General features: G+C 39.1%; 1 protein-coding gene across 5 annotated transcripts in view; it reads right to left on the bottom strand.

The window, feature by feature from the left end:
* frmd4a (FERM domain containing 4A) overlaps positions 1-23,625 on the bottom strand; it is a 612,278-nt gene that overhangs the window by 250,900 nt on the left and 337,753 nt on the right. For 2 of the 5 annotated variants that reach the window (XM_039761495.1, XM_039761498.1), the window contains exon 1: positions 23,205-23,601. The exons of the other annotated variants lie outside the window; for them this stretch is intronic. In XM_039761495.1, the coding sequence (XP_039617429.1) occupies positions 23,205-23,297 (93 nt within the window). In that variant the 5' untranslated portion in view covers positions 23,298-23,601. Of the gene's footprint in view, positions 1-23,204; positions 23,602-23,625 lie in introns of those variants that run through there. 5 annotated transcript variants of the gene reach the window in all.

Raw genomic sequence — 23,625 nt, 5'->3', positions numbered from 1 at the left:
TAGATAGATAGATAGATAGATAGATAGATAGATAGATAGATAGATAGATAGATAGATAGATAGATAGATAGATAGATAGATAATGCGGCCTACAGGGGTTCCATGTACTTTAAGTCCAGGACACAAATGCTAGACAAACAAGTTTCAGGATCAAAATAACTCTTACAGTTTTCTATTCCACAACAGCACAATTATTAATATAATATCATAAATTATTTCCCTTTCGTCCACCTCCGTCTCCACCTCCTCTTCTCCAGGTATGTGTTCCCCAACTGCACTCCTGATACTTTGCTGAGGAAGGAAGATTCCTTTTAAAGTCAGACCCATGAGTACATTTGGTACAATTATCTGCATACCTCAGAAGCATTTCTAGGTTGGAAGGAGGTGACAGGGGAGCCCTAAAGGACCACAACAATGCTACCTGCTCAAACTACAGTACATATGCCATGAAGCTCTGAGGGTGTCCAGACAGAATGCACAGCCAGAGATACGTAGTCACCCAGCATACTGGTAGAACACTATGTCTCTGGAAAGCAGTCTCAAGTCCTTCTATTATTCTGGACTCCGGACTAGGAAAGGTCCCACTAACCATCATGGCCGGATACCAAACCATCCATGGCTTCCTTTACAGCAGGCAGGCGGGATGGATGGATGGATGGATGGATGGATGGATGGATGGATGGATGGATAGATAGATAGATAGATAGATAGATAGATAGATAGATAGATAGATAGATAGATAGAAAATCTTTCTAACATTACAGCTCTATGCTAGAAAAGATAGTTTTCCTAAGTAGAAACTGAGGATTAAAGATGGAATTGTAATACAGTGGCCGTTTCTGCCTCCTCACAGCTCCACAGCTTAGGGTTTGAATTTCTACTTTGTGGAGTTGCAACATTCTCTTTCTGGTTGTTTAGCTTTTCTCTCTATGTACTCCAGTTTCTCCTCCTGATGCAAAAGACATGCACATTAGACAATCGTGGCCAATTTAAAGTCACCAATGTCAGCAAATGTACTCTGTAATGGACTGCCATGCAATCAAGGCCTGATACTAATTTTGTGCCTGATGCTGTCTAACAGGCTTCACCTCCCGACAATCCTAAAATTAATTGGGCTGGTTCAATGATGAATAAATTAATCACAACAAACGTTTATTAAATAACTGTTTATTGAATACAGAAAATAAAATTGTGTGTATTTTGAGAAGTGAAGTATTAAACAAGTTGGATTTGAATTTCTAAACTTGAACTACTGTAATTAACAAACTCCTCTTCTCAATAGGTGACCTTGATAAAACTTTGAAACTTTAAGTAAATTGGAAAAAAAATGTGCTTTGCTAGGTATTCTGTAAAAATGACAGGTACAGCAGTTTTATAGTGAAATGATGCTATTAGGCCTCCTTAAGCCAGCCAAGTGAATGAAATTTATTGCAGCGGGCTGCATTAACAGAAAGCAGGGAGGGACACCTTTCTTCCAGATGTGTGCTGTCTTCACCTGGCATCAGCAGGGGAGACCAGATGGTGGAAACAATTGGATACTGGTGACATGAGGAGATGGATAAATGTAATCAATATCTTCACAAGCCCCCTGCAGGGAAAATACTCAATGTGTGCTTAGGACACACCACAGGTACATTATGAGAAAAAAAAAAATGATCCAGAAATACACCCCAATGAGCACAATTGTACTTTTGACTTAAAAATCCATTCTACTGGAGGAAACAAATTAATTATCTGGTTGTTTATGAAAACTTTTTAGCTGTGAAAAAACTAAACTTTACTTAGTCATATTAATAATATTATCATTTACTGAAATAAGGAAGAGTAGTAGTAGTATTGTCACAAATAGAGTAAATAACACGACACAAGTGAAATAGATGCCACTTTCAAGGTACTTGGTTGAGGATACGTAAGAAGACGTACAAAGTCTGTTTTTATTTAGCCTGACGAAGACTACTTGCTGGAAAGCTATATCTTCATTAAGACACTTTCTTGATTGTCTTTCTTGGTGACCCTAAAATGGCTTGGTTGGAGGTGAATAAAGGTGTGTGTGTACGCTTGTGTCCCACGATGAATAGGAGGCAGATCCAGGGTCAGTTCCTGTCTTGTTGCAATTATTGCTCTAGCTCTCCTTGAATATGTACTTGACAATATGTATATTCAAGAAATAAATGTACTGAAAGACAGACCCATGAGATTAAAATATCTTTGGGTTCTGAGTGAGAGTTTCACATTTAGACTAAAAACCACAGACTTTACATAAAAAGTACTTAGTAAAGAATATAAGGTGGTAAAGTTTTGGAAAAGAAATGAGAAGCCTCACAAAGCAAACACTTTCTATCGGGCATTTATGATGAAGAAAATTCCAGATCTCTTCCTGCCTCATTAGCCCATGATTAACCCCTAAAGCTAGCACAAACATGACATCTCTTTGCCCTTCTATGAATAATAAAATAAGTTTTTTTTTTTGCTTGTTTAATTTTCACCAAGTGCTGAATAGCTGGAAATCCTCTATTTGACCATCTTAATGAACTCGGCTAAAGCACTGCTTGAAATATTAGACAGGCGTCATTTATTGGTGCCCTCTGCTGTAATTGGAGGCGATATGGAATTGAAATTTAATGAGCACCAATTAGTACTTGAGCTACAGAAGAATGGGAGTCACATAAGAACCCAGCTAATGTGCAGATCAACTGCATTTCCCATGAACTGCAGTCCTTCCTTGCGTGACGCGACAGCAGGGACCAGGCCTCTTGTAACATGCCAGTCAAAACTCCAAAAGGCAGCTGCAGAGGAGGCTTTTAATTATTCCCATTTATAATCAAATATTTAACTGCTTTTAATTTCACTTGTAAACATTCCACAAGCAAAAGCCCAGCTTCAGACAGCTTGCTAACTTTTATATTCCCCACAGAACAGTGACCTTCATTAGTTTTGGAATGTATAGTCCAACAGCCCATAATATTAAAAGATTATGCTCAACTGCACACTTTGAATAATCTTCATATGATCCACATTCTAAGAACGTGACTGCTGCTTCGCTCATTAGTCAATGTGAACCACGTGGCCCTCTGTGTCTCTGACTGAAGCCCGTAAATCCGCCTTTGATCTCTACTTGCAGATTTAAGACTTTGCCAAATGATTTTTCATAATCTAAATGAGATCATTGGAAGCTCCCATTAGCTGAATTTTAACCTTCTCAAAGTCATAGACATGAACAGGACTGGAGTGCACATTCGAGCTTTCGTCCCTCACTTCTTTCCTCCAGATTCTGTCATATTTCTTGTTTTTCATTGAAGGTATTTTTCATCTGTAAAGTACTTGGAAAAAAATGCCTTTTTTGGGGGTATCTAGAAGGTCACGGATAGTATAGGACATAGCCAGTGAAGACCAAAGTGGGAAACTCCACTAGAGGGCAGTAGAATCACTAGGTTTAGGTGGAGTTCTTTCAAATGTGTGTTGAGCCCCCCAAGAAAAGAAAATGTATCAGGCCAACTATGGCCCTCCTCTCCTTGCTTATGCAAAAGGACCCTCAGGGAAATATATTTGAGTGATCTAAAATTGAGTGTGGTATACAACCTTGGAACCTTGCCTTGTGCCCAATGATGCTGAGACAGACTTCAGCTTCTGCGCACTTGAATCTGGTACTGGAGCCAACCAACCCTGATTCCCAGGTGGGTTCAACAACCAAACTTGTTGTGATGTTTTGTATGTCTTCAGTTTCATTTTTGACACATCCATTCTCCCTTTGCTCTTCATTTCCTTAAGTAGTTGTATTAATAACAGTGCCGTTTCTTTTTACATCTTCGGTGTTATTCTAGGGATTGACAGCTGACTGGAAGGCTCCATCCTGTTACACTCTATGATGAATGCATCCAAAGTCTTAGTCAAACAGTGTACCGAAACATGAAAGGGCATGCATTAGGAGTTTAATTGCACCACCATAAATGGGGTAATTGCGAAGTTACTGAAAGTGGGGGCATGGCTAGAGACAATCAGCCCATGGAAAGCATGAAAAAACATTTGGAATTTTGCTGCTTGTTTCAATGATAAAGAGAACCTGAAATGGTATGACAGTACTCTTAGTAACACAAGCACTGTGTTAGTTCAGGGGACACTAATGAACGCTAATGGACTGGCTGGTTAGGTTGAATAGTGGCCGCTAATCCTGGTCAGTGTAATATTACCTCTTTATTAGTAAGAACCGCTTTCTTGCTGATGTTCAAGGAGTGACCAGCTGACCAACATAGTGTGTATGCTGAGATGTTCAGCTGCCCATTATATGTTAATTGTAAGAATGTACCACAAGAAAGGTCAGAAAGTAATGGTGGGAAATGGGGCAAATGAGATGTAGATTGTCTCATGGGCACATTAGGGAAGTAGATGCAATTGATTGGCAAACACTGTCACCCTACTGTCTGTTAAATAATTAAGAAGATAGCCTTCTAATTTGAGCTCTTTATGTTGAAGCTCACCTCATAGATAAAGTCTATAAATGCACATATGTCAGGGTCTTAACTTCCTCCTCTTCTCTCCCTCTCTAAGATTTGACGCTCCTACATGGGTGTTGAGGCCAGGGTCGAGTTTTGTAAATTTCAGTCTGTTCATATTTTAATGGCTACAATCTCAACTTGTCATTTATAAATAGCAGACAACCACCTCCATACTCTACCCTAACCACCAAATTATTGTGTTTTGTAAATAATGTATCATTCTGATTTGTCCATTGTGCATTCTAAAAAGCCATTTACAATGTTTTAAACAACATATATATATATATATATATATATATATATATATATATATATATATACAGTAATCCCTCACTATATCGTGCTTCGACTTTCACGGCTTCACTCTATCGCGTATTTTATATGTAAGCTTATCTAAATATATAACGTGGATTTTTCGCTACTTCGCGGGTTTCTGCGGACAATGGGTCTTTTTACTTCCTGTACATGCTTCCTCAGTTGGTTTGCCCAGTTGATTTCATACAAGGGATGCTATTGGCGGATGGCCGAGTCTCGTCTCGCTCATTCAGCATCAACGTGTTTCGCTGTGTAAAGAGTTAACTTTTGTGCTCTTTTGTGTTTATCTTTGTGCATAGTCAAACTGCTTCAGTGGCCGTGCCCAAGTGCCATCGGAAGATGCTAACGATTGCCGAAAAGCTAAAAGTTTTGGATATGTTGAAGGAAGGGAAAAGCTACACCGCTGCAGAACGCCAATACGGCATCAATGAGTCCACGATTCTTTTTATTTTAAAAGAAGAAAAAGAATATAAGATCTACGGCCGCAGTTTCCTTTTAACCAAGGCGCAAAACGAGCTGTAAGTGGACGTAATAAGGCGGTAGTCCAGATTGAATCTGCTTTAGGGATTTGGATTGATGACTGCCAGAAGAAGAACAACGGTGGTGCTACACAATCGTCTGAAGAGGCACCTTTAGAAGATCTGTAACGCTCTCCTTTGTTGTGCAGTAAAATTAAACTCATCGTTATCAGACAAGTCATCGTGTCATTGTTGGTGAGTAACCATAATTAATTTTCTACTTACAGTACTTAGTACATGTACATACATTTAGTGTCACTGTACACACACATTTACTGTATACAATTTTTCTTGCATTGTACATATTTATTGCTGGTGGCCTGTCTATCGTAACAGCTGTAACATATGTGATATCGGAGACACTCAATATCTTTAAAATAATATTTAGGTTTTATTGTATATAAACAGTGTGTTTACATACATAATTTCAATGAATCTTACCTAATATCTAAGAGAATACAAAGGGTTTATGCTGTATAACTGCAGGGAATATTTATAAACAGTGTGGGAGAGTTTATAAGGGCTTAAAATATATAAAAATAACCATACAAACATATGGTTTCTACTTCGCGGATTTTCATCTATCGTGGGGGGTTCTGGAATGCAACCCCCACGATCGAGGAGGGATTACTGTATATGTTTAGGCATATGTTATATTTTACCAAGTTCACTGCCTGTCTCTAACATGATACACAATCTCTCTGTGCTGCTTCCAATAGTCCTTCTCATTAAACACTCAAGCAGACTAGCTCACCAGCTCTGTAATCTGTTTCTTGTGGACTGTACTGGTTGAAAAAATATTCATAATTTCTATACAACCATTTTAATATTGCAGTAAGTGCTTTTTTAATTTTTCAAAACTGCCACTTCTAGTGCATTTAAGACCTTGGTGTCTAAAAAAATGTAAATGTTAAAAAGGTTAATTAGTTGATACAGTTTTGTGAGAATCACTACTATGGTGATTGAATTTAAATATATACAGTACATTTTATAGGACAAGCATAGTAAGTCTTAAATAAAAGGATATATGAGAGCTGTTTAAGTTCTGTGTGATATTGTTTAAGGTTCATTCTTGCATACTATTTTTTTAATATTGTAGTGCTCTAATGGGAGGTGTATGCATTGGATGAGTGTGATCTTCCTTTTATGCTAAGATGGGCTGAAATGTAAGTAATCAATGCAGACCTCATCGTTAATGATGCAATGCCTATGTCCCTGTTATATGCCATTTGGTATGAGATTCATAAAAGAAGTGTTAATGGCTATGATGAACCATCTGTTGGAATGACAAATGCAATGCATTTTATCTCTAAAATGTTTACACTATGTTTTGGAATGACAGAGACAAAGCAACCAGATAACCACATAGACGAACACACAGACACTTATTCTTTTCTTAATTGAACAACTGGACTAAGCGTAGGTAAAAATCAGTCTGTACTTAGTTCAAAAACTTTTTTGTGCTGAATGCCCTCTTCTCTTTGAAAATTTCCTATATTGATATGCCTCCAAATGTAATAGATAATAAGTGACATCTAACAGCACTCAAACACCAAATGAGCTTTTATTTTGCTAATATAACCTATAATGTCAAACTGCGTGTAATAACAGAGTCAATAACCATGGCAATCAAACAAAAGACGAGAGGCTCTGCATTAAAGTTTAGATCACTAACTCACCAGCAGTCTCAATTCTGTGTGAATAACAGTAAACCAAAAGAACAAGTATCCCTGATGATATTGTGTTTTAATCGAGGAGAGAGAAAGAGAGTGAGGTTGTGAGCATGCATTGATACAGCACGTTGCTGCACCCACCACATGACGAACCACCTCAGGATCCCAAATTAGGACCTGAGTGCAGTCGTGCAATGGGTGACACCTCAGCACCTCACTAGTTCGAATGCAATAGAACAGTGTGAGGTTTTTTACAGTGGCTGGAGTGCCAATCCTGGCACCAACCCTCAAGACTTTCTGTGCTGGATGCAGGTTAACATCATAACCAGAAAAGAGCAATTCCAGGTTATGGGTCATACTCATGGGCCCAACTGAGTGGAATCACTTCTGGCATTTACAGGATTCAAACCAGCAACCTTCCCATTGCCAGATCCCTAACTAACACTACACCCTGTTTTAATTTACACATTATAAATGAAATATTCTAAGTGCACCATGTGATTACAGAGATTAATCATTAATGTAAAAGAGGCTAAAAAGTACCTGTAGAAGCAAAATGAAAAATAGAAGGAGCTTGTTCTCTTCAGGTAAGGAGTAAGCAGCTGCCCTAAGTGGAAGAGTTCAAGTTCGTTGAGGTTCACCTAGTTTTAGAGAGAGCAGTGAAGTGGTCATGAGACTGGCCAATAAATTAGTGTAGTTCTGTGAATATTGTACTCGACCATGGTAAAGAAGAGGGAATGAAGTCTTCAGAAGAAGCTGTTAATTTACCATCTACAGCCCCACCATTAACTATGGTCATGAGCATTGGGTAAGGCTGAAAAAAACATTAATGTTAAGTGACCAAAATGAGGTTTCTGTGCAGAGTTGCTGGGCTCACTCTTTGTGAAAGGTCTGAGGAGCTGGGCAATATGAGAAGACCTCAAAGTAGAACTGAGAGGAACCTGTTGAGCTGGCATGAACATGTAGTTAAGATGTCCCCTGAGCACATGCTTTGGATGGTGTAGTAGGAACACCCTACTGGAAGAAGACCTAAGGACAGTCCTAGGACACACTAACAGGATTATATCACTGGACTGGCCTAGAAGCATGTGGCTATTCCCCAAATTGAGGTGGAGGAGGCTGATGGGAAAAAGGCTGGCTTGGTTATCACTGCTCAGTCAGGATGAGCACAATGAAAATAATCATTATGATGACAAATGAGCAAAAAAGGTAATTCAAGGGAAAATAAACAAGTACAATTGACTTCTCACAGTTCTCAGTCTAATACCATCCATCTATAGATTCTTTTATTTTGGTATCCTTAACATTGTAGGCTTATCCCGGCAGCAGGGAAGATCAATGTATAGCCCAAATCTGATTGGGATTCCATCAGGCACATATTAACACTGAATCAATTTAGAGCTGATAAATTGACCTAAGATTATATTTTAGTTTGGGTAATAATGAAGTATGAGAACCTCTGCACCAAAGCTGAATCAGCTAAATAGCCAACTAAGCTTCAAATACTGTGAGACAGCAACACTACCTGTAATTCCTGTGTGCTGCTAACCTCACATAGCACAAATGGTTATGTTGGCTGTGTGGTAAATAATAAACAATATAACTGTTTAGTACTTCAGTTATGAAAATCAGAAGATAAAATATGCAATCAATGTTGAAATTCAATGAAGGACATTAGTTAAAAAGAATTGTATGGTCAGTTATTCAATGCAAATTGCATTTTGTTTATTATAAAGAACATAGCGTGATGCCAGGGCCTCGGTGTTCAAGTGGGACAGCACGTCTCAGAGGAGCATCTTGATATGCTGACTGCAGGGAACAACTGACATTCATGTTCAAGGTGAGGCACTGACTTCCCTGCAGGCAGCTCTTCAAAAAAATCTGGACTGGGAAGCTTCTGATGTCCATGACACAAGAATGCAGGGCAACTAATTCAAGCAGACATAGTGAGCAACCTTAAAGAGAAACAGATGATTTTTCATATTACGTTTGAACACTCGTTTCACACAGAATGTATTCATATTCATGAGAGAGCAGAAGAAGGAGAAAAGAGTTGCTCACAAAATGAAAGGGGGATTGGGGAATTTATCCCAATCTACTAATACAATGAGGAACTGACATTATTATGCCATAGGACTTTAGTTTGACAACCATCCTTTTAAAGGTCTTTGCCATTGTGGTGGCATTCAGCATTTTTTCCTGTAACGAAAGAGACCGATTGATCATGAATGACTTGTTGGTTCAATCCCAGTCTCAATAATAAAAATAAGAAATAAGTTTTAAATGCCTACTCATACAGTGCCTGTGTTAAGTTTAAGCATTCTCTCTCTCCTTCTGTGTTGTTTTGATTCCATCCACATCTTAAATACTTAACGGGTGTCTTTAAGTTGTCCCTGTGTAAGTGAGTGTGTGCAGAAGTCAATTCCCTGATGGACTAGCACTCTGGCCACTGTTGGGTTCATCTTACCCACAATGCTGCAGAAATTGCCACCAACTCCCTAGAAATCTGAACTGAGTAAGGATTGCTAGATAAATAATTCTAATTCTAATAATCTGCATGTACTGCATATACTGTGTATTTACTGTATATATATATATATACAGACATATATACACTACCTGTCCCCCGCAGGTCCACCCATGTAGTAGTGAAACAGGGCAAACTTTAAAAATCAATAAAAAAAAATGCAATTCTGGCCAAGGGGAAGGTAGGTACACTCCAACGTCAAACGTTGGCACTGTATCTGATCATGTTCAGCTCTGACAGGAGAGCGTCCCCTGCGTGTGGAGAAAAGTATGTGACTGTGATATCTCTGGCAAGCAGCAGCTACCCTGTAAAACACATGTAGGTCTGATCTGTCTTTGAAAAACATCAAACCTTACTCCTTAACAATCTGTAGATTATATTTTTCTGTTGAACAAACACGTATCACTAGTTAAGTGGAGACAAGGTACACTCCAACACGTGGCGAGAGGTAGAGCAACTCAAACAGAGGCTGGCGTGTAAGTGAGGAGGGCCCTGTCCCTCTCCCCTCAGCCCACAGCCTCTGTCTCGGATTCGTGCAAATAAATTGGTACCGCACGCAAACTATGATACTTAGGGTGATGAGAGAAGTCGCAAAATCAACCAGAAAGTTCAAGCAAATTATTAAAAAAAAGCAGATCTAAATCCATTAAGTAGTTCTCTTGTGAAAAGTGGACAGACATACATTCAGACAGACAATGGATTATATATATATCATACATTTTCAAGCCTGCTTAATAAAATTAAAGGTAGTTGTAATAATGCTAATAACTAAAATAATAATATTCCTGTGATGCTTGAGAGGAGGAGGTCAAAAAGTAATGTAAAAATAATTATCATGACCCTCACCATTGGATTAAGTCGATTTTCAACTCTCAACTCGCTTTAGTTATGAATGAACGTGTCCTACAATGAAGTCACATCCCATCCAGATTTCATTTTATTTTTGAGGTATTGTTCCTGGGAAAGGTTCCAGACCCCTGTAACATTATAAGGAACTACAGTAAATCTAAAAACTCTGTGTTTTAAAAATATGAATAGAAGCTATTCATCATTCATGAATTTATATGAGTAGAACCTTTCCAATGACAAACCACAATATGAATTAAGTAAATACACAGTATATGAAAGAAGCAAAATAAGCAAAACAAAGAAAAGGTATGAGATTCTAAGACTTGGAGTGTATGTATGAGTAGGATAAAGTGAATACTGTACAACTTTAGTTTAAAAGTAATATGCAACTATGATGGGATTGGGACAGAGAGTGTCTGAGAGCAGGAGGCAGCAAATGAAACTGCTTTCAACCAATTCTGTTTAGTTGTAAAACAGGTCAATGACAGATGAGAGGACAAGAGCACTAGGAGTGCTGTACAGTGGTTCAGCAGTTGCTGTGTGTTGTCTGATTGTAACTGACTGCAAATACTGTGAAGCAGAAGCAGGGATGAAACAGGTTTCTACAGATTGGACTTGATGATCTGTGACAGAAAAAAATCAACAAACTGTTACAATGTCCTTTGTAACAGCAAAATGGGCAGTAACCAGTATTGCTACCAAGGTCCTTACAACATAAGATCAGGTAATAAAAAGGATCACAATCGTGCCAAGGCCAAGAAGGCAGAACTGCTAGGAGACGCTAGCCTCTATAACATAACATTCTTAAATTCACTTAATCCAGTGTAGAACAGAATGGGGGGGTAGAGTCTATCTCAAAAGCCCTGGGCACAAGGCAGAAAACAGGACATGGAAAAAATGTGCAGTACGCACACAGACATGGGGAGTGTGCATACTTCAAATGGTACAGTATTTGAATCTACAACAAACAGTCTCCACACTACAACACAGTTACACCCCAGTAGTCTCTACTGCAGCACATGGATGGACGGACGGACAGACAGACAGACAGAGAGATAGATAGGAAGTACACTATATATATGTATAAGAAAGAATGTTGGGTTTAAGACGGGAATGTTCAGTGGATTAATGAATTCCCACATTTTTAAGCATCCTTGACATGCAGATTGATGTCTTTCTCTGTCACTTTAACTGCACACATAATAAGTCAGAAACAAATTCAATCTGATAAAATCTTAGCACAGTTATTAACAATATAAAAGTCTATAAGCCTACTGAATGAGAAAAATTGCTCAAACAGACTTTACAGAAATACATCTTTTGTATGTACGATGGATAGTTATGATAGTACTTTATGATTAATAGATAAATATGAAATAGTCTCACTCAAATCAGTCATGAAGATTGTCAGGGATGTATGCCTGAGGATCACCATCCAATGTGATTCCACCCCAGGCCAAGAGGGGGCACCCTTGCTAAGTTGTTTCTCCACAGTCTCAAGAAACTGTCCAGTAAGGCCCCAGACCTGGGACAACCACCCTGAAGGAGGGTGTCATTTATTATCACACCACTTATCCTCACTTATTACAGAAATGATTTGTCAGAAGGGGCTCGGAGTGTGATGATGCACCGGCAGAGCCAATTCATTAAGAAGCCACCCTTTTACGTGGTGTTTTCTTTTTGTTGCTTTGTTTATACCACTGAACATTATTTATGTTTAAAAATTGCAAGTAAAAAAGGAGAGCTGAATTTGCACCCCAAAAATTCTCCAGGTGTCGACCTTCGGACGACCACAAGATATAAACAAAATACTATAGATCAAATCAGATAGATAGATAGATAGATAGATAGATAGATAGATAGATAGATAGATAGATAGATAGATACTTTATTAATCCCAAGGGGAAATTCACATACTCCAGCAACAGCATACTGATAAAGAACAATGTTAAATTAAAGAGTGATAATAATGAAGGTATAACAGACAGACAATAACTTTGTATAATTTTAACGTTTACCCCCCCGAAGAGTCGCATAGTGTGGGGGAAGAGTGATCTCCTCAGTCTGTCAGTGAAGCAGGACAGTGACAGCAGTCTGTCGCTGAAGCTGCTCCTCTGTCTGGAGACACATTTTATATATATATATATATAAATATTATATTATATTATATTATATTATATTATATTATATTATATTATATTATATTATATTATATTATATTATATTATATTATATATTCGATTCCCCGAGAGGGGTTGCAGTGAGTGTGTATGCCTGATGAGCACAGAATTACTCTTTGCATTATTTGACAGTAAAACTATTCAACCATATTATATTATATATATAATATTATACATTAATGTATATTTATTAATACATTACATATATTAATATTATATATATTAATGTTACACATATAATGACATAAAGATGCAAAAAAAAGGTGAAATAACACACAGGCATCTGATTCAAAATTAAACACAAAAAGTAAAAAACAAAATACACCAATAAATGAAATGAATTAAATTTTTTGTACATTGTGGAATATGGCCGGCCAGTCATCCCGGCCAATACCTCCAGGCCGCCAGGTGGAGCCCTCCCTGCCGCATGGAGGTGCTCCGAATGCCAGCAGGGAATTATGGACAATGGCGTTTTTGTCCACAGCCCTGCTGGATACCACGGGGGCCTCTAGAAGGTGCTGCAGGGAGGAACAACAATGGTTTTCCCTACAACCCGGAAGTGCGTCCAAGTCACATGAACAAAGGGGGTGACGTGCTTCCGGGTTGAAGAAGAGGAGTTTTTATCTGACCTGGAAGTGCTAGGAAGTCACATGGACTGTGGGATCAGAAGCACTTCCGGGTCATGGGCTATATAAAGGACTGTGTGAGATCCCAGAGTTGAGCTGAGCTGGGTGGAAGGGTGGCAACGCGTCTGGGAGAGGAGGATTTATTGTTATGGATATATTAGTGTGATTTATGAGTATTGTGGAGTGTAGGGTGCTTTGTGCACAGTATTATTATGAAATAAGAAATCTTTGGACTTTTATCTGGTGTCTGGCGTATCGTCTGAGGGTTCAAGGGAATGACAGTGCCTCCTATCTGCCACAACATGTATTTCATTTTTCCTTTAAATAACTGCATTCCATTTGATTTATGCTCATTGTTGACTTGTGTAAACATATTCATAATGATCTAATCTATTTTGGTAGATTCCAGATAGATAGATAGATAGATAGATAGATAGATAGATAGATAGATAGATAGATAGATAGATAGATAGATAGATAGATAGATAGATAGATAGATAGATAGATAGATAGATAGATAGATAGATAGATAGATAGATAGATAGATAGATAGATAGATAGATAGATAGATAGAACTTTATTTGTCCCCTTTTTACAGAAGCTCTTTAAATAAATACAATCATATAGGTAGTTAAATACACATACACACCCACACTATAGTCTGAACACACACCAGAAACAGCAAGAAAATTAAAATGGAATAAAAGAAAATTTCTTGGCTCTCACAGAGCATAATATATGATATTACATAAAATTGCTCCTCTTCCCTCATGTTTTCAATAATATATATCATTTTTGCTCTTATTGTGTCTCTCCAGTATTATTTTCTTTGATGTTATGTTAAAGAGAGGTTTGCTTCTTATTCAACTCAATACCCATTAAAGAGTAAAAAGGGCCCCAGGGAGAGTCCTCTCACCTATGTGAAGGCGATATGAGATTTTGTGTGTTTCACCCATCAATTCTTTTGCCTTTGTTCCCAAGTACATAAAACTTGGGAATGTGCTGGGTCAAGTTTCCAGAATTTTTTTTTTTTTTTCAGGTGGCTTTGTTCACATACACCTGTAGATTCCTGGGATTGCTGACATGTGTGAAAGGGGTGAATACAGCTCACAACTCCAGAGGATTTTGGTCACCTTTTAATGCTTTGTATTGACTCATCCAGACAGGGTAGGAAGATCACCTGTCAGAGTGGAAGTGAAGTGAATTCAAAAGTTACACAAATAAAACCAGCATATGTTACTTTTCATTTGGGGAGCAGTGTGAAAAACATTTTTCCTTAGTTAAAACTGGACAATGAAGTCATATTTTATAATATACATTAACAATACAGTGGAATCCCAATCTTCAAAGGCAAAAGTAAAAGAATTACAAAACTAAGTGAAACATAGACACTATAGTCTGTCAAGGTCTTCCTGGCATATCAGCTCCATTTCACTGTAATCTTCCTAATGGGCTCCAGATGGAACCTTGATTAACAAATTAGTAGTTACTTAGAAAGCTGCGGCTAGTGGAAGAGGTAAGAGCAGAGGCCGAGCTGTTAGGGCATGCGGTGAAAATGAGATAAGGTGGTCTAGTTGGCTTCCTCCTGTCATGTCCTTTTGAAGAGGCAGACGGATCACGGGAGCTCTAGCCATGCTGACTAACTGTCCTTTATGACCGCTGAGTTCTTTTTATACACTACTGTTTGAACAGTGAGACAAAATGTAATAAAACTTACTACTCTCAATGATTCTGCAACTTGCAATCTTCCTATCATTGTCATTTCTATTAAGACACAATGGCTGGCACAACATTTGCAGTTTTACGATTCGAGATGATGTGACCTGCAGTACCTTTGCATTTCCATTCTGTCTGCCACTGTGAAGCAAGCTGCCAATGAAAAGCTTCATCATGCTGTGTCTTAGCTGAAGCCTGCCCTGTGACATGCTGAGTAAGCGTGTACAAGTTAGCCGTTTAACCACCGTTAAGCGCACACAATCAATATTGCCTGGCGGCAGTCTTGGCATTAAAGTTCAAGGGTCCAGCTTGGCACAATCGGCTGTCTTTAATCTCCGTTCACCTAGCCGTTTCCAAGCAGTCAGAAATATTACACACGTTCATTGAGTCGAAGACACATTCAACACCGAAGGTCAGGCGGCATTTTATTTCATGAATTCTTGACAGTGACAAAGCATTTCTGTCTGCTATAAAGCTTAATAAAGCTCAGGCTGTAGACACATTTTTAGAAATCTCATTTTACGTTCACCGAGTACCCAGCCGTTTTTTTTTTTTGGTAATGTAATATTTTATCCATAACTTCTGGTGCACGTCCAGCGTGAATGGGAAAGAATGGTTAATGAAAATATATTTATAGACAAGATATACTTAAACAATCTTGACAGGACAAATTAATATAGACGAGAGGCCGGCTCTAGAGCTCCTATTTCATATAAGTTGGAACCATTATTGAGTCTGTCCAGCAGTAGTCATGTCTGATTTTGAGAGTACTGACAAATTGATGTGGTTTTATGTGAAGTGATTTATGGGCCACACCACATAAAGGCCAAGCCTGTCTGATTGTGAAATCGTAGTCCTGTTGGAAAAAAATAAGAAATTGGAAATATTGTATAGAAATGCTAAAGTGTGTATATCTTTTCTTTGCATCATCACCTTCACTATTAAAAGAAACCTTACTTTACTACTTGTATAAAATTTCAACAGCCAATTCCAACAACAGGAAGTCAGAGGCTACTTGGTGTATGTTCTGCTCATCCAGCCTTTTACTGAACTCACTGCTTTGTGTGAAAGAGTCACAGATAGCTGGAATCTACCCCTGCAGCACTGGGCCCATCACAGAGCTAAGTTGGGTAGACTCCTGTAAGAGGCCAATACAGACTTATCAATTGACGTGACATGCGTGGCCCAGAGAATCCAGCACAAGAGCACAGGAGTAACATGTAAACTCCACACATTTCATAACTGGACCAGGAACTGAACCTAAGGTACTACAGCTAACCACCATGCTGCTCACTTTTATCTACAAACTATTTTCATTTCTGACAATGCAGTTTAGTAATTCAGTTCTGTGAATAACCGGGAGTAGTGCTAATATATGTGACTTAAGATCAAATGACATTTCAATGAAAAAAACTGACAGGCAGCCCTCCGTACAGAGCAAGACATTGGTGTAAAAATATTGAACAGATGGTTAATGTGAACAGCAGAATCTTTATACTTTTCTCAAATTTATAATAAGGGGACTAAAAAAAATTGATTTTTTAATGAAAATGTGGTAGTGTGGATGTAACCTGAATGGCTATTGTTTGTCATATGTTCTTAACTGAAATGCACATTATTTTTCATCTTTCAAGTACAAGCAGACATAATCTAGGTGTCATAATGGGGAGAAGGCAGCTAGACAGAGCTCTGACATAGTGTGAGGGAAGCTAGATGAAGCTCAAAGAAACGATACTACATGCTGAAAGGAATCAAACTTGCAAGGCTCGTCTCCAGGAGGGGCAGCATGAATTGCTGAGAGACACAATATTGCAAGAGTAAGATTGTGAAAATGCATACATAGAATAACTAGCACCCCAAAGAACAAGCAGGAAAAAGCTCAGTAAAGTTAGGAGCCGCATAAATGGTCATTAATCCAGAAACGGCCTAGTTTGTATTTAAAGGTTTGCAATTGTACAAATGTATACAAATGTAATTTAGAATTACAGTACAATAAAATGTTTTGATACTTTATGAGGGTACACATTTTTAATGTCATGCTAGCTGTTATAACACTTATACACATATTTTTAAAATTGATGCAAGTCAATTTTAGATCACCATTAAGTGAGTAGTAATGTATAAGTAGATATATGGAGAAATACAAGAGAGAACAAAATGTAGGTATCTATATATATAATTCACTAAGGCAAGACAACCATGGAAAGCACGCTGGAAGGGGCGTGGATTCACTAAGCCTCCGACAAGTGAGACACCTATGGCGCCACGCCCACCAATTCCAAGACCATTGGATACGACGACAACTCACAAAGCCACGCCCACCAACTCGGACGCGACGACACAGAAAAACCGGCGTCATTTATATTCGTCTGTCGTAGAGGTCACATGCAGCTCCGACCCATGTTGACTCTTAATAGAGGCATGTTTCTCGCGGAGGTGAATCGCCATATGCAGCGTGTAAAACTGTTTGCAAGGGGTATCCCATGGGATCCTTAAAACATTCCTTTACAACTGAGGTTAAAACACAATGAAGTGAGCAGTCTTTAAAAAACGAGTTTTTGGTTACGACGCACGACCGCGTGCACCATAGCAAACTGTTTTACACACTACATACAGCAATTTGCATCCGCGACAAACATGCATCTTCTTAGATGCTCCTGCACTTTGTACACACCCCCCTCCCACCTCGCTACCACCGTGGTCGGGTGTCTTGGTGAATTATATATAGAAAGGCAGCCAAAACCACACAGAGCAATGAAAAGTCTACATGAGTCACAGCTGCATCTGGACTGTGCAAAGATGACAACGACTCGAGTGACGAGCTGGAGGTGGGCACATGAGCAGGCAGTGCATACTGGACGAGAAATCAGCAGACTAGCATGACAGAGGGAGCGGAGTGGACATCCTTCTCCTCTCTTCCAGTTCCGCCCTCCGCTCCTGAGCGCCGCACGGACGATTGTGTGTTGGTTCGTTCCGTGCATTGGTTAAAACCCAATGAAGGAAGCAGTCTTTAAAAACCAATAAGCCCTGTGCCTCTGTTTCATTACCGTCTCACCTGCTTCACCAATGCAGGCCCTGCAACAGTCGAGACGCTCTCGGCAGCTGACCTTCTCTGTGCCTGACCGGTTCACACAGAGGCACCACATGACCAGGCGGTGTGTATGCTTTGAGAACGAGGGTGGACGCGACAGGTCTATCTAAGAAGAGGCATGTTTGTCACGGATGTAAATCACTGTATGCAGCATGAAAAACAATTTGTTGCGAATGTGAATCGCTGTATGCAGCGTGTAAAACGCTGTATTGTATGTTGCCCTCTCCAGAGTTGCATCTTTTCATTCACCTACAGTCGTATACACAATGAAATGAGCAGTCTTTAAAAAACGAGTTTTCAGTTCCAACGCACGACCGCATGCACCATAGCAAACTGTTTTACACGCTACATACAACAATTCGCATCCGCAACAAACATGCGTCTTCTTAGATGCTCCTGCACTTTGTACACACCCACCTCCCACCTCACTGCTACCGTGGTTGCGTGTCTTGGTGGATTATATATAGAAAGGCAGCCAAAACCGCACAGAGCAATGAAACGTCTACATGCATCACAGGTGCAACTGGACTGTGTAAAGACGACAACGACTCGAGTGACGAGTTGGAGGTGGGCACATGAGTAGGAGGGAGCGGAGTGGACGTCCTTCTCCACTCCTCCCGTTCCACCCTCCTTGCCTGACCGCCGCATGGACGATTGTGTGTTGGTTCGTTCCGTGCATTGTTACAATGTTGCATTTCTTGCTGATTTATTACATTACCGATTTTTCAAATGTTAATTTTCTCCCTGTGCTTAAAAATTATTAAAAAACCGTCCTGATTATGCGGCGTATGGTACGCCGCGGGATGGCTAGTTTCTTATATACGAAAAGAGACACTAAGCTAAGTATGTTTACCATCCTGTTAAAGGTTAGTTTCTTCTCTCTACAAGATAAAACTAATTAATACACGCTGTGCAAACAAGGGAATCCTTTGAGGATTAAAGGCTACTGGATCACTTTTTATCCAGGCAGCAAACCATATGTCATGAAGAAGGAGAGCATCTTCTTAGCTTAAAAGTGCCCTCTGCCCAGGTGTCATCCTGGGGCTGCAAAGTTCTTACTTATTAGTAAGGAAAAGATTAGGTGTTTATTTCAGAAATACAATTACAGCTCAACTATTAGATAAGTTTCAGAAGATGGATGGGTGGACTGATGATGGATTGTCTTAACATCATTGCTCTCATTTACAGCTGAAGACATTCAGTAATGAAAAAAATTGTAAAGGCTAGAAGGAAAAAAGTTATCATCCTTCCTACGCAAGACTCATCTCAGAAAAATGGTCGAATTTCACCTAACAGTGAGACATTTCATCCTTTAAAATTTAAAAGAATTAACTGTCACTCTCTATAATTATCAGCATTTTAGTATTAATAGTCTGTAAGCCGCCTGTGGCATGACGATATAAAAATCTCATAAGAAGATTATATTAGTATGACTGAAGAAAACAGTCTGAAAAGTGAAAGTAGGCCACTTCACAAACACCCTGTGTCATAAAAAATATTGCCAACAGGAGGATTAAATAGTACATTATATCAGTATATCTTACACGTTATCTATCCATTCACCTATTTTTGAGCCCACTTAATTTAGTTCACTTACAGGGGCAATCAGAGGGCAAGCTCTTGAATTGTTAACTGTTTCAAACTTGAATATTCCATCTTTTATTTAACAATATTAACCATTGAACGTTTTCTTATTGATTCACTTGCACTGAAATCAGCACATCTTATGCAAGGCCATTTTGACATTTTGAATGCTTGACTTGGCCTAAGCTGTAGGCAGTAGATCTCTGAATCATTCTTGTTCATCGTGCTGCCTAAAGTGGTGACGTGTTGCATGTTGGTCAGACATGCCAATAAGAATTTTACTATACTCTGTACATATGACGATGCTAATAATACTACTATTACTACCAAATATTGCAGGTAATATCCAGCTAACTTGCAGTAAAGTGTCTAATCCAGTATTTTCTGAATACTTTCATTCACTGATCCCAAAGATGTTAAAAGAACTGAGAGGATATTTGAACATAAGGGCTCCAACCACTCTATGGCTACCAGATAGCTACAAAAGCTTTAAGAAAGTGACAGCTTTGGCCCACACTTAATCCATGTTAGCGATAAATGGACATGTCCTGCAAAGCATCGATGAACCGATGGCAGAAAAGGATTGGCCTAATGTACGAGAGAGAGGTAAGTCAGAGAGAATGTTTAGTTAAGGGGTACGCAGGATAGCTGTCCTACACAGACCAGTAGAATTTAAAGCTGTCAAGAGAGGCCACTGAAAATGGTTAAAAAGTACTTTCATTAATATTCTGGGTGGGCCTGACCTGGGGACTCTCCTCTATTTTTTTTTTATTAGTGCCAGCCATTTAGAATTCCCTCAGTTGTCAACTGTACTTTGTGTCACCTTTGGTTGCCCAACTTGGCAATGCCATAGTCAGTATCACTTCATGCTTTAGGCCTGTGTGGTTGCATTACTGTTCAATCCACTAATGATCAGTACTCTGTGTCTCAAACGAGACTCTAGAAAGGTAGAGTAGAAGAAGTATTCACCAGTTTTCCACTTCTGGTGCACAACAACTCCCCTTGGGTAATGGGATGAATGCAAGAAATAGTACACAAAAAGCTAACCCACTTTGTAATTCTGCCTGTTGTTTACCCATGGTGCTGGTCTGCTTTTAAGACCAGCATCACCTTTGAATGTTTTACTTTTTATGCAATATGGTGTATCAAAGTGGTAAATATTGGTTTTAATGTTCCCAGTACCATATGGCTATTGGTGACTTTTTCTTCACATAAAGAAATCTGTGAAATTGAACTTAGTGTTTTTCGAAGTCAGCTCATGACTTAGTGACCTACTTTTTCTGTCTTTCTCTCTCAGAGCTCATCCCTGAGGGCCTGAACTGTGGAAGGTTATATCTTGAAATTTGTATGTACAAATATCAAGAGTGCCTCCCCTGGCCTTTTACACAAGCCCACTAGCAATGCTGGTCAACATGCCCTACAAAATAAAGAGCAGCAATCTGCATGCATCCAAAACAGCATTTAATGGGAATGCAGTTCAGCTGGACTACAGGCGTTTGGAAGGAAAGCGAGTGGGGGAGAATATCTACTGCAGAAAATATAAAAATGATCTTTGATGGCAGCTGTGTTTGTTTCTATGCAAATAAATCACTCACCCATCTAATTCTAAACTGGTATTATCCAGTACAGATTTGCTGGGGGCCAAAACCTATCTCTTATGCCTATCTTTTTAAAAAAATATTTTTAGAATATAAATCGATTAACTAGGTATGCCAACACCTCTCGTCAAGATACAGAGGGTCATGGAGAGCAATGGTGACCGCAAATACAGGTTTATTAACCTTTTCAGCTCACATTAAACCTAACTTCAACTGTAACAAAAGCTGACTTTTTCTTTGAAGCAGCTGATGGGAACAGCAGAGCTGAAGGCTGCAAGAGTAACCTTCGGGCAAGCTGGCTTTTAAAAGCCATAATTGTGACTTGTCCTTTCATCTCTGAGAAGCAATATGGAACTCAACACCACAAGCTGGAGGCATCTGTGTGAGATATTGGTCATTTTGTCCTTTACTATAGTCTGAAGGTGTTTGCATCCCAGATGAATTTCTCCATCTATCTTTCTCTGTTCATGACAGGGTTGTGGTGCATCAGGAGCCTATGGTGGCCCTGGTCTCATAATTAAACAATACAGAGTAGTCAAACAACCAAATGTTTCAGATGTGGAAGGAAAGCCCCAACTAATAATAACTATGAGGTATAAATTAAAGGAATTGAGTGGAAGCAAGTTCCATACAGCTGTGAGGCAGCATGGTAACCACCATAGCACTCTTTAACTTTAATTGGATTTCTTTTACTAATTTTTTCTGTAGGTCTGCAAGTTTGATATAACTTCACTACATTTAGCATGCTAGTTGAAACAGTAAGATAAAACCATTGATGACAGAAAGAAAGAAAGAAAGAAAGAAAGAAAGAAAGAAAGAAAGAAAGAAAGAAAAGATGGTAGAGAGACAGTGACACAGACTTGGAGAAATAAAGAAAACAACATTGGTGGTCTGAAATGTAGAGTAACTTACATAGAGGCTATGAGAGGGTGCTAAATCCTGGAAGTATATAGGGTGCCTGAAAGTCCCTGATTAATTTAGGTGACACATGGGACCACTAGGGACATAAATGATTTTTTGGCAGCAAAGGAATCCCTTAATATGACAGGCATGATTGTCCTGCTTGTAATCGTCCAATAGTTCTTTAGGGTATTAAGCTTACTAAATAAAAAAGGGTACAGCAGTAAAGCCATGGGACAAGCAGAGTTAAAAAATAAAGAAAAATTGGATTTCCATGTCAGTTATTTAGGTAAATGATGCTAACTACCTAAGTTGGTAGAGAAACATGAAGCAACTACCAGAGCTTTATGTCTCATAATAATACACTGACAGCTAGGAAGACCTTAGAAATGTCCAATGCATCAGAAGGTAATATGATTTTCTCCAGGCAGAAAGTGTGAAGCTTTTGAAAATCAATGGAGTTTATAATTCTACCAACCTCCCACCTCACACACTTTGACCTTGTCCAGATTTCAGATTTTAAGCTCACAGCAGTGTGCACCTCTGGTATTTAGTGTAAAACATACAAAGTGTTAACCCAATATGCCGATGCTGACAATCATATGCAATGGGAAACCACAATAGCAATAGCAGTGGTTATTAAGCCACCGTTTTCACTTCCACTTGTGCCTCATGTCTGACTTTTTTTTAATTTATTTTTTAGCTTGACCCACTAGATGTCCTCTAACCAGCATGGTCTCCATGTGCTGCCCTATCTACCCTCTCACAACAAATCCAGCCCTGCTGTTATTATCACTGCTTTAGTGATGGCACAAACATGTTTTTCAGTGTAAGCTGAGCATTACATCCTCTCAGAGCAGATCATCTGCAGTGGCTTAATTAATATTTGCATGTTCAAAAGTCACTTTCACCCTTCATTTCATAAGAGAAAATGAACTATAGTTGCCCAGGGGTTGCATCCTCGCTTCATACTAATCTTGCTGGATGTTGATTATGAGCTTTGCTAACCTTTATTTCTTCATCTAAAAGGCCGGTCCTATCTGAAGGATTAAAAAACACACACAAAACATTTACCAAACCATTTTATCTTCTCTGTTCAGCCACAACATGCTCAGGAAAGAATAAAACTCTTACCCTTTCTCCACTGCTTCGTCTAAGGGTCCCATACGGCAGTTTGAGTAAAAGTCTCCGGGTCCTCCCCGGCGTGACAGCCGCCTGCACAACCATGATACTCAGTGAGGAGAGTGCGACAGATATGTGTGAGTGAGCAGCCTTTGCCAAAGAAGCCACGCTCTTAGCAAGGATTCCCGTAATGCCAATCAGCAGCAGTCAGACGATGTGAATTATGAGGCAGTCTGCTGAAATGAAATGCACTGCCTGAGGAACTCATTCTTCTTCACAATACTATTTGTTTTTCTTCACTCTTTCACTCCCTCTCTGTCCCTTAACTCCAGCTTGAACAGCAGGGCTTCTGCTGATGTGGCAGCCTCTGCAGAAAATTCAGCTTCTAGGGAGAGTGCTCCAAAAACGTCAACCTCGCTTTTCGTTGCTCTGG

This window comes from Polypterus senegalus, chromosome 8, assembly GCF_016835505.1.
Source record: "Polypterus senegalus isolate Bchr_013 chromosome 8, ASM1683550v1, whole genome shotgun sequence".
Lineage (NCBI taxonomy): Eukaryota > Metazoa > Chordata > Cladistia > Polypteriformes > Polypteridae > Polypterus > Polypterus senegalus.
The sequence above is the reverse complement of the archived record's forward strand: the minus strand, read 5'-3'. Positions and strand labels throughout refer to the sequence as shown.